Here is an 11,138-nt window from a genome sequence, read left to right as displayed (position 1 = left end):
GGATTCAGCTGCTTTTAAGCTCCTCACAACGCTTTTTGAAAATTTAGCGTTTTTTGTGCTACTGTTCCGTTATGAGTAAGTACCAGTTCAAATTATAAGAATATAAGACATGAGAGTGAGACACATTTCAGAAAAAGCTTGTGACAATTTTTATCTGACCGCATCCAGATGCCTCAGCGACAAAAGTGTAGTGAAGAATGCTGTAGAAAGTAAATACAAGCGACCGGAAAGAATGATTTTGATAGAAAATTTGTGCAACATTGGGAGGGTCAAACTCCGGTATCTGCACAAACCGTTGCGGATTCAAATCGGTGTCCGGGGACAGCAAAAAGCATAAAAAATTAACTCTGCGCCTTTGTTTTGGTGACTTCGTTAGCATAAAAATCCTTGATTACGGACCATTAAATCTTCGAGGTCCAGTCAGAACATGACATAACTACGTGCACGGTTGTAATGGCCTAAGTGTGAATTTTCGTTGGGGATGTCGAGTAGTATGAACGGTGAACTAAGCAGACCACCAAATGGATAGAAATTTATTGCGTCCCACCGGACCGAGTTGAGTCCAACGTTCTTAGGGTGAGAGTTTATTACAGCGTGTCTTAGGCGAACAGAGCAAGACCGAAATGAGCATGAATTGCTTTTCCATGGCGTGTTACCAGCTTACGCATCTGATGTGATATGTAATTGTCGTCGCCAATTATTTACAGTGGTTAACTAGCTGCACTTATTGCTTACTCGTAAAATATTTTAAAGCTGGTACTTGGGCAAGAAAGCTTGCTGATTCCATCCATAGACAACTATGTTCTCACTTTGAGAGCATCAGGCATGTTTCACACGTTGTAGAAAGAGCACTCTAAATGATCAGGTATTTAACCAGCGAGAGCTCTGTGTCTATAGTACACGAGTCATCTGAAAGCTCACCGCTGTACGACATACGCGTAACTTGCAATTCACCTTTCAAAGACAAACTTCACCGAAGGCTCTCTCTAGCATGTTTGGATATGGAATAATTAATTTCAACCTTTGTGCATAGTTGATCCAATTGTGTGGAATGAGGCACTGGCTTCTTTCCAAACTTGTAGAAAGTTTTACCTTTATATTCGTCACAGTTTGCAATGCACAGGTAAAGCAGCCTGGACAGTTGACTTGCACTAGCTCGTATATAATACAGACTCAAGATTTACGAAGCGCTCCAATCCCCAACCTAATTGAAATTTGTCAAAGTACTACAGTTGCTGCCTCTTTCATTGCATCCACGTCCGCAAAAATGATTCATGAATAGGAGACGAAATCTCAACACTTGAGTTCGTCACATTCTTAGATTGCATTCCTTCTCAGCAGTTATTCAGTGGTTTAAATTCAGCCTTGACTGAAAAATATTTGATGGGAGCTTAAAGTTGACTATGCGATAAGAGGCCACGGAAACTGATAAAAAATGATTTAGAGGTTGTAAATTTTTGTACCATGTCGTTTTTACGTGGACAAACTGAGACATTTCCTACAGTTGGGGAATAACCATGGGTAGATTTCCTGGCATCTAGAAACCGTTGTGAAGAGCGACCTTTNTGAACCACGGTTTCAGTGAAATTTTGGGTGTGCGGCTAGTCCACGGCGGCACACGGAGGGCAGCGTGCTATCGGACAAATTAAGCGTGAAAATTGTTCAGTTCAAAGTGGAACAAAATTTTAACAAAAAGTCCATGGATAAATGTAAACAAATCGTCTACAGAAATGGTTGAGGTAGAGTCGGCTTTGTATAAAATAGAACGGTTCAGTCTTGAAACTTGAGCAGTCACAGAAGGGTGATGAACTAGCCTGAGGAATAGGGAAACAAATAATTACGTCACGTAATTAACAGTACGTATAGTCATCGAACGCAAGAACCAACCATCTGAAGAATGAATTTATTTTCCTCCGTGAAATTTACATACCATCAGCGAAATTATTATCATTCACCACCCACCTAAGAGTCCATACTAATTCAATTGTAGTACACTGATTAGACAACGGTTACTTGTGGCACGGGAACATTTCGCATTTATTTTATTTCTGATTGAACTGTGACCGGAAAAATGTTATATGTTTTTTTCACTTTTGTGCAGTACAGTTTGTCACTGCTGAGGATGCAAATACCCAAGCTATTTCGGATAGCTTTTCGCTTTCGCCTAATAATGTTTGTGAATGTCTGACTCCTGGTCGTTCACTTATGTCGTTCACTCATGTCATTTATAGCGCCATAAACACGGAAGGAATTTTCACTCAGTAAGTTGTCGGAAAATTCCCTACTGTTAGGGCCCTTTACCTTTAGTAAAATATTCAAGATATTTACCCAGTCAGTCTGTTGCAAAATGACGTTCCTGTAAAAAGCTCATTGACCATATGGTCTAGATCCTGAATTCCATATATTGCATGGTTTTCTGGTTTCATTCTTAGTTCCGATATTTCAAATTGCACCTATACAATCACCTAGCTAGTATGGTATTCACTTTCTATCCACATGTCAAACAGCCGGTAATTTTATCCAACTCGCTGACCCACCATTGCAATAATTGAACGCGAGCGACCAGGTATGCACAACAACGGAAAATAAAATCTACGGGGAATGTCATTGAGTGGGTTTGGCGTATCTAATTGGTTTAAAGATTTTGTGTTGTTTACATATGCTGTTTGATTTTTCCTGACCCGTTGTTCGTTTCTTGACGCGATCAAAACAGTCGTCAGTAAAGTGAACCTGCCTGTTCTCCTTCTATAACGTGGTTTAATGGAATGTGTAACGAATCACCCAATGTCTCTGTGTATATCCTTTTACGTTTCATTATTTCTTATGTGGATTTTAGATTTTGCATATTTTGTCACTTGTTGTCACATAATTCTATCTAACTTACGCAGGAAATACCAACACGATATCCTTCATATATCTGATTTAAAATCATTGGGTCACTTTCCACTCAAACTTGTAGCGGGTCGTGTGCAATGCGCCTTTGCCAAGGATTAGTTTTTTCATAAGCTCCTGGATCTTTCCTCGGCCAAATAGCAACCCATAATTACGGCCGGATGCAAGTGACCTCTTGTCGCAAGGGAAATCATAACTCAAATGTGTCCATTTTCTTGACGGTAACTCTGGTTTGCTCATATCTGAATTCCTAATCTAAAGAGCTATTTCTTCCTCAGGAATATCGGTTTATAACCTGATTGTGACAGGTTCTCTGCCCGGTTGCCTACTGAAGCTTGCATAGCCAGCTTTGCGTGATCTAGCAGGTGTCGATACTTCACAAGGTCATTTATGAATTCTGGAGTAAAATTCCGGGATACTTAACCATTGTGTCCTGTTGAATGCTTCCAGTTGGGAAATGATAAGCTACGCGCAAAATCACAAAACTGAAGCGTTCAAATGAAAGCTATCAATAAATATGGTACTATGAATAGAATAATGGAATTATACAGACCTGCAATTGTCAGATTACGCCGGCCCATGTAGACAGATAAAAGAACTGTTGAGTCCTGAAGGGAACGCAAAGTCCCAGTAAATTGAATCTGAGGTGGACGTAAGGTATTAAAATGCACGTGCTGATTCGTACGACACGTACAATGGCAAAGCCAAAGGGAGCCTTAGGTTCAAGTGATAATGAGAAAGACGCCGCCTCGTAACAACAAAATAGAAGAGCAGATCTTGCACAATGATAAAAGGAAGGAATCAACACCGTCCAACAAAGGCAACATGCCTGTATTTCACCAATTAACTCAATCCACCGCGCGCAACTATATTGTTGGCGTGAATGGTTAAATTCCTGTGGCCTCAATTTCCTTTCGATCCGGGGCAACTAGATATCTTCCGCACCTTTCAGCAAACAAATCCAATTTGTACCTAACTTACACGACGCTAAGTTTACCAGCACTTTCCGGATGGGGCTATCACATTCGTGTTTGTCCAGTAGGTAGAGATATCCACGTTTAAATTTATGAAACACCTGTGACGATGGTGTCAATGGTTTACTTCTAGATGATAGTAAGATACTTGGTATAGACGCGAAGCCGAAACAGCGAAACGGCGAATCGCATTGTACACAATGAGCATAGGTAGCAATCAACCATAGATGGCTGGGCGAAGTAAGGTCAACCCCGTTTACGCAGCCGTACAGAGCATTGGATTACTTAACTGCTACGAGGCCATAGTAATATTTGGATTCATAACTGACAGATACGTCCGAAAATTTAAAACAGCTAGAAGTATTTCGCTTTTTCAAATCCCAGCCGATGGAAAACGTGGAAAACAATTAAGCACACTGGAAACCTCGGAGCGGCTCACAGCTTTCCGCGAGACTGGAGGACGTTATTTATAGGTTGTGAAATTACAATAAATACTTTGAAGTGATTATTATCATGTTTTGACATGTACGTGCTTAACTCTTGTTCTTGTGGAGGTGTACAAATATGCTGAACATGGTGTCAATATTCTGAATAAACGGACGGAACCAAAAATTTCACTTTAGTTTACATATCGAAAATTAGTGACCCCTACGGCTTTCCGTGCGACAAGCATTTTAAACGAATAAAGGGAACTTCCATTCCCTTATTATTCTGAGCCACTGCGAAGGAAGCCCGAGGCTAGAGATCACGGAAAAGAGTTGTGCTCATCTATGATCGTTTGTTACAACAAAATCATTACAAATAGTCCTTTTTGTTATTTGCAATGCATCTAATATAAAAATCAGACCAATATTTGGCCTCCGAATTGAAGGGGATAGATGAGTTTTTTTTACTCGTGGAGGTAGCCTGATGTGTAATGAGTGGTCTGTCATCAGATGTTTCACAGTTCGCTCAGATCCTGGCATATTTCGATTCAACGATGTGAATTAAACACAAAATACTTACTACTCTTTGGCTTACAACTCTTAGTTAATACCACATTCGGCTTTTGTTTTAAATGCTGAGCTTATCAATAATAGTTTCTGCAAAAGATCTTCAAATACCTTTCGCCAAATTCTCCGTCATACTTTCAAAGAATAATTTGTTCGAAACAACTATTCTCCGGTGCCACGAAGTCTGCGTATTAATATCTAAGGACGCAGGCAAACGCGCTGAATATGGTGATATAGCGTGCCATATCCTCTGAATAGTGTAGTGGATCACTTCGCTTTCCATCATATGCCATGACGTTCCCATTTATCATAGTTTATTTATTTATTTATTATTATTTACTTTGTTTGACGTAAATATTGTTTTTTTATCAAACTTAAGTTCGCAGCTCCATTTTCAGGGTTCCTCCAAATATTTGGAGGTGAGGTAAACAGATAGTAAATGGATAATTTTTCATCTTGACGCAAATCAAAATTGCGATGGGACAACACTCAGGAAAACTTTGAGTTTACCTCAAACTTAAACAAACAGGGCCACTGTCCAGAATTTTGTTTCGCACAATAGTTAGCAAAGAACCAAAACTTTTAACGCAAATGCTTTATTTGACACTACTTGCGTTTTAACGCGTCCCGTACACAGTTGATGACTAGATCCTAATCAATTGTTGCATTTATGTATGCTTGTTTGACGAACTTAGCAAGAAGAATTTTCATTTGTGTTCCCAGAGCATCTACTTATAGTCTAATTACCGTCTACTTACCGCGAACATTCACCACTATCATCCAGAATGCACAAGGGAAAAGCCACCTAGGTTTAATGGACTACAAAATAGCAGAGTTGTTCTCTTTGATTTTACTAAAATGATAACTGACTAGAAAATATTAGTCGCTTCCGCTAGGTGCCATTCGAGTGAAAATTGAAATTGGGGCAGTTTGAGATGACATTCATTGTCAGAAAGGTACCCATCCCTGCTGGGTTTCTGAATACAGGAAATAATCTTATTTGCCGCTTATATTCGCCTCAGGGTTTTGAAATGCTTTTCGGTTCACAAGTTCAAATGCCACATTGGTGTATGAGTTCCTGTATCCGTTACCACAACATTAGTGCTTTGCGGCTTTTGTAGGTCAAAAGATCGATCATAATCCGAACTCTTACGCTAATGTTTCCGAATGTCTGACATGGGATGTATCAAGGCTGTATTCCACATTTAATATAAATATCACTCAACATTTGAATGGTTGTTAACGGTAGATCATCTGAAAAATCACTCAGTTCTTTATGTCGCAAAAATGTATCCATTAAGTTATCTGTCAGTTCCCGTTTCCAATAAATACATTAGAGGTCTTTTTCGAAGAGGGTGATCGTGTAGTTCAGCGTGATGGGCTACGAATAAAATGGTTGTACTTTTGCATCGTCTGTTTGGAAAACCATTAGCATATCCCAGGTAGGTAGCCCACCTTCAAAAATGAAGCTTACAATATTCTGTCTGTCGAAAGAACATTGCGCACATCTGGATACTTTAGGCCTCCTGTGAGAATTTACAGTAACGATTCACAACAGGATACAGCGGTGACAAACTCAGAGGAAATGCTCTTTCGCGTCGCAGTATTTTTACTGCGGTCTCCAGGTGATCATGCAAGCACTAGGCCAAACGAATGCTCTTTTTGAGTCACATCGGGTAACATACAAAGAACAGTCAACGGTAGCCCTGTTTCGTCTGAACGAACAAACAAATCGGAAAAAATGCTTCATTGAAAATGCACAATAAAACATTTCGTAAGGGAATTAAACATATGAAAGTGAGCCCTCCCGGTTTTACTGCGACTGTCATTCGCTTTTGTGCAAGCAAACATTTGGCAAGTCTTAAAAAGGGCCAATGACTGTCAGACAATAGCATTTTCTAAACATTTTGGACAAAATAGGTAGCCTTTTATTGAGCGAGATTCAGTGGCTCATTGACTCGTGTTTCCACTAAGGTGAATATCGAGTTGGTCAACGATGAATGACGAAAAAGTGAATAAATCTCTTGTTCATTTGCAGGGTCATTAAATGTGTGGGCATAGACCTCCGAACTTCAAAATTCACCGTTGAAATTGAATGCCTACCGACAATAACCTTGAGAAGTGTACACCCTTGCACTGATGATATGTGACGTCAGCTTCAAGAAACTAACACTACGTGTGCCATATTCACTCCGCCGCCACTGCGATCTCCACAGAAAGTTCAATGCAGAGAAAGGGCAAACCACTGTCAATTAACAGTTCCCATCGTATCGTCATAGGACCCTGCAAGAAAGGAAATATAAAATGTGAATTTAAAGGCAAACAGAAAAATCGTCGGCTGATAGAGCTTCAAAGATTCTCGCTCGATTTCGAATGTATTAAAAATATGACTGCCGTTCAGGAAGCGTTGAAGCATGATATAAGCATGACAATTTAACAGGCATAGACTGTCACCGTTTCCCGTTTCTTAAAATTTGTCTGGGTGTATAGGAACATCGATACGGTAATTTATGAACTGGAGGGGGGCGTGGGGATAACTGCTGATAGTTTGTCAGCCAAGAAACAAAAGAGGGTTGGTATTAGTCACACCACACGACGAACTTGTTGAGTAATTGCTATTATCCTATACGGAGGAGTAATTACATCATGCTTGCATATGCACTCTTCTGCGAATCTCTTTGATAAACGGCAGAATGCAACCTGACAATTTTGAGTATTTGAGCTGAAAATACCATAAGTACCACTGTCTAAAAGTGCACAATCGCTACTGGATATATTAATTCATTTTCTCGTAAACTTAAATGCTTGTACTAGACAAAAGTACATTACTTGTTAGAGACAAGTTTCCGTCAAACTCAATCAGTGATCAATAACGACTAAAGGTTATTCCATTTTAAAGTGGCTCAACAGGATAGGGTACTGCAAAATACGTCAAAGTTTACAACTGTGTTTCCTAGGATCTTTAAAATACGAGCAACACGTATTCGAGACACGTAATACAACTTTTGTTATGTAGATTTGAAGGGTATAATTTTTATGGTGCCACCTTTATTGACATATTACAAAACATGCGGACGCAAGTGCTCCTAGTTTCAAGTTGTGGCTTACATCTGGAACGTTGTTGGGCATCGTACGTGCGACCTGGTAAGTATACACTCCTCCAGCTTCTATGGGACACGTCGGAACAAGTTGAGCACAGATGCCGTTGCGCTGTAGGGGTATTCGTACTGGTCCGGCAGGATATAAACCTTGAATATTGGCTCCTCCAGCACGTATTCTTTCAACATTTTGAAATAATTGAAAAACCATATGCCATTTATCAACTATGCTTAAAGCAGTATTGACAAATTAACAAGCTGCTCATTGTATTAAATAGTTAGATGAGAGTATGAGTGATACGAAGGACGCAAAAACTTTGGGTGACGGATTTGGTGTCATTGATACTCCAATCCGTCTCTACACCATAAAATAGCCTTCGCCAAAATTCTTCTCGTTCTTACATGGATCAACCACTCAGGGTGACTGCTTTGTTACAAACATCGGATAGACTCCAAGAATAAACAGCCATGTTGAATGAGTGTATGAAGTTACATCCACATGACAATAAAACTGAGGGGTGGTAACAGGCAACGCGTAGGGGGCGTTAGTTTCATGAGCAACGTTTAACCAGCAGGTGTTATAAAACACACGAAATTAAAAAAACCTTAGTTACCGGAGTACTTACACGCCATAAAGTTAATCCTGACTGACACACTTGTCCCCTTAATGAGTTTGCAAGGTTCACGGTTGCAGGGTTCGATATCCACTGACACCACGAAAATCCCGGTTGAACCTGTAAAGTCGGGGATGAGAATAGAAATAAAACTCTATTCCAAATAACGCAGGTATACATCAAGCTTGAGACTGCAAACCAGGTAGCCGAGAGTCAAAGCGGGCTAGTCAGTTATTAGCCTCTACATTCGACGGCGTGTATGTCACCATTCCGCCACTCCAGGGCATTTCTCTCTTTACGCGCTTGTTCATTAACGACATTGCACAGATTATACTTTGGGGAATAAACAAATTCATAACGGCTATTGACTCAGGTTGCACACTCTCTTTTACGTCGGAACGCACAATACTAAGGCACGCGTCTAGGATTTAGTTGACACCAGCGGAAAACACGTTAACCCTAATGACGACGGCAACTTTCACTACCAAATCAGCTTCACTCGATAAAACTTCACGAAGGAAATATGTGAAAGCAGTGATTTCTCCAACATTCTGCGGTAAAACATCAAAATTCTTAGATCCATCTGGGGAGAATGGGAGCATTTTACTGTTAGTCACTGCGTCAAATACATGGAGTGAACCTTAGGATTTCGATCATACCAGTATGCGAAGAGACTTGTAAAAACATCGCAAATAATGATGACACGATTTCATATGACCTAGCGAAAATGGGCGGGATGAACACTGTATTCTAAGAATAATGTGGAAGTCTTTGGACCAAGTGGTTTGTACCCTCCAATTTTAATGTAAACATTATGATAGAGATACACTAAACAGACATCCACACATCTTACCGCAGTCTGTGTAGCTTACACTGTATGCAAGACAAGGCACACAAAAAACCGCGCCGCATATTAGGATGAATGATACTGGCATGCCGTATGTAGAGAAACGCAGACGCTTTATGCGAATTCCTTATCAACTTATATAACGACTTTTGCTTGGGTGCGTAGGTTACTTGAAATTTTACAAGTGAAATGGATGTTAACTTTTCTGCAGAATTAGCATGGTTAAACAAAATGTCTTTATCCCTTTTCATAATGCGTAAATTGTGACCACTGTTAGTCCCACATGTCCATTGTTAAACTTGAATCTCATTAAAGTATAGCAGTCCACTTTTCGCAGTTTTCGCTCCAGGCCATATAGTTTAACATAATTTGAAACTCAAGGACATTCACTGAGAGTAAAGCGTTTTGAAAAATGTACAAGCAAATAAAGTAGCACTAGAACACTTGTCTGGATTCGCGCACACCTCTCGTGGAGCTTTTGTGCAATTTTCACTGAATGAGTAACCTAACGACACAAAGTTGCACAGTTATATCCGAATCGTGGCAAAGCTGATGCTAGCTCATCTTTGTTTACATTCTTTTGAATCAATGTATATATGGGTGGGCCCTGTTTAAAGTTGAGAAGGATGCTTATTGGAAATGGAGAGAATTAGGGAATTGTAAGACGGTGATCAGGAGATTAAGGGATAGTCTTGTTGGCAATATTCATATTTCTTGGTTAACTGCGAACCCAGCGCACATGCAACCCTTTACTGGCCGTGACTCCTTGGTGCATGTTGGAGCGTTTGAAGGCGAGCGTTTCACATTTGGCAAATAAAACGGTGTGTCCTGGTCGAATACTAGTAAACTGACCACAGATTCTCAATTAGCCATCAATGCTGCTTCATGCCTTTCTGCTTTACAATGTGATGAAAGTGCACCTGAAACTCACTTTTGAATGTGCAATATAATGTCTCCTTGTGACTCTATCAAATAAGTGGAGAATGCTTTGGGTATTCTACGTGCTGTCGACTACTTTCACGTCAAGCAAAGTATTCGATCTGAAAATATGTAATGGACTTGAATGAGTGTCACTTGTAAATGCAATATTTCACCAGGGGTTCACAACCCGAGAACAGGCAGCACGCGCAGATCGATTTAATCACTTGTTTAGATACTCGGTGGGTATGCAATATCCGCGTCTAATTCTCTAACGCAAAGCGGAAGCACAAATATTCAGTGGTAATGTCCAGGCTGACGTTCTGAAGACATTTGCAGGATAATTAGTTATACATGTTGGGAGCGTTAAATTGCTGACGATAAATAAATAATTTATTCAGTGTTATTGTGATGAGACCTTGAACTGAAAGTAAAACGCGAATAATATTCTATTCATCGCATTTCCGACCGGAGAATCTGCGGAATCTCGTGTTTCATAGTTTCGGTTTCAGACGGATAACAAACAGCTATTTGAAGCCACTGAGTCATTTTCGGAGGAACACTGATTGCACAATAGGGACATTGCAATGAAACTGCCATTCTGGTCCACTTGAACATGGTGAAATGTCGTAACAAGAAGTTTGTCAGACTGATTTTCAACTATGCAATGGAAGACAGATGTCACCGCTGTCATACGAATCCGTTCATATAGCCTCAACAAACATCAATTCAATAATTTTGGATGTGTGCGTTTCATAAACTAACCCACATACAACCCAATTTTGTGGTATCACTATCTCCCT

The 11,138-nt window shown here is 40.0% G+C and overlaps 1 protein-coding gene across 1 annotated transcript; it reads right to left on the bottom strand.

The window, feature by feature from the left end:
• Window positions 1-7,045: 7,045 nt before the first annotated feature.
• T265_10869 (hypothetical protein) lies at window positions 7,046-9,505 on the bottom strand (the record flags this gene model as incomplete). Its single annotated transcript, XM_009177362.1, has 4 exons — window positions 7,046-7,141; window positions 7,922-8,135; window positions 8,609-8,690; window positions 9,424-9,505. The coding sequence occupies 4 exons, from the start codon at window positions 9,503-9,505 to the stop codon at window positions 7,046-7,048; spliced, it is 474 nt and encodes a 157-aa protein (XP_009175626.1).
• Window positions 9,506-11,138: the final 1,633 nt, after the last annotated feature.

The sequence above is a fragment of the Opisthorchis viverrini genome (genome assembly GCF_000715545.1).
Source record: "Opisthorchis viverrini unplaced genomic scaffold opera_v5_414, whole genome shotgun sequence".
Lineage (NCBI taxonomy): Eukaryota > Metazoa > Platyhelminthes > Trematoda > Opisthorchiida > Opisthorchiidae > Opisthorchis > Opisthorchis viverrini.
This window is presented reverse-complemented; position numbering and strand designations above follow the sequence as displayed.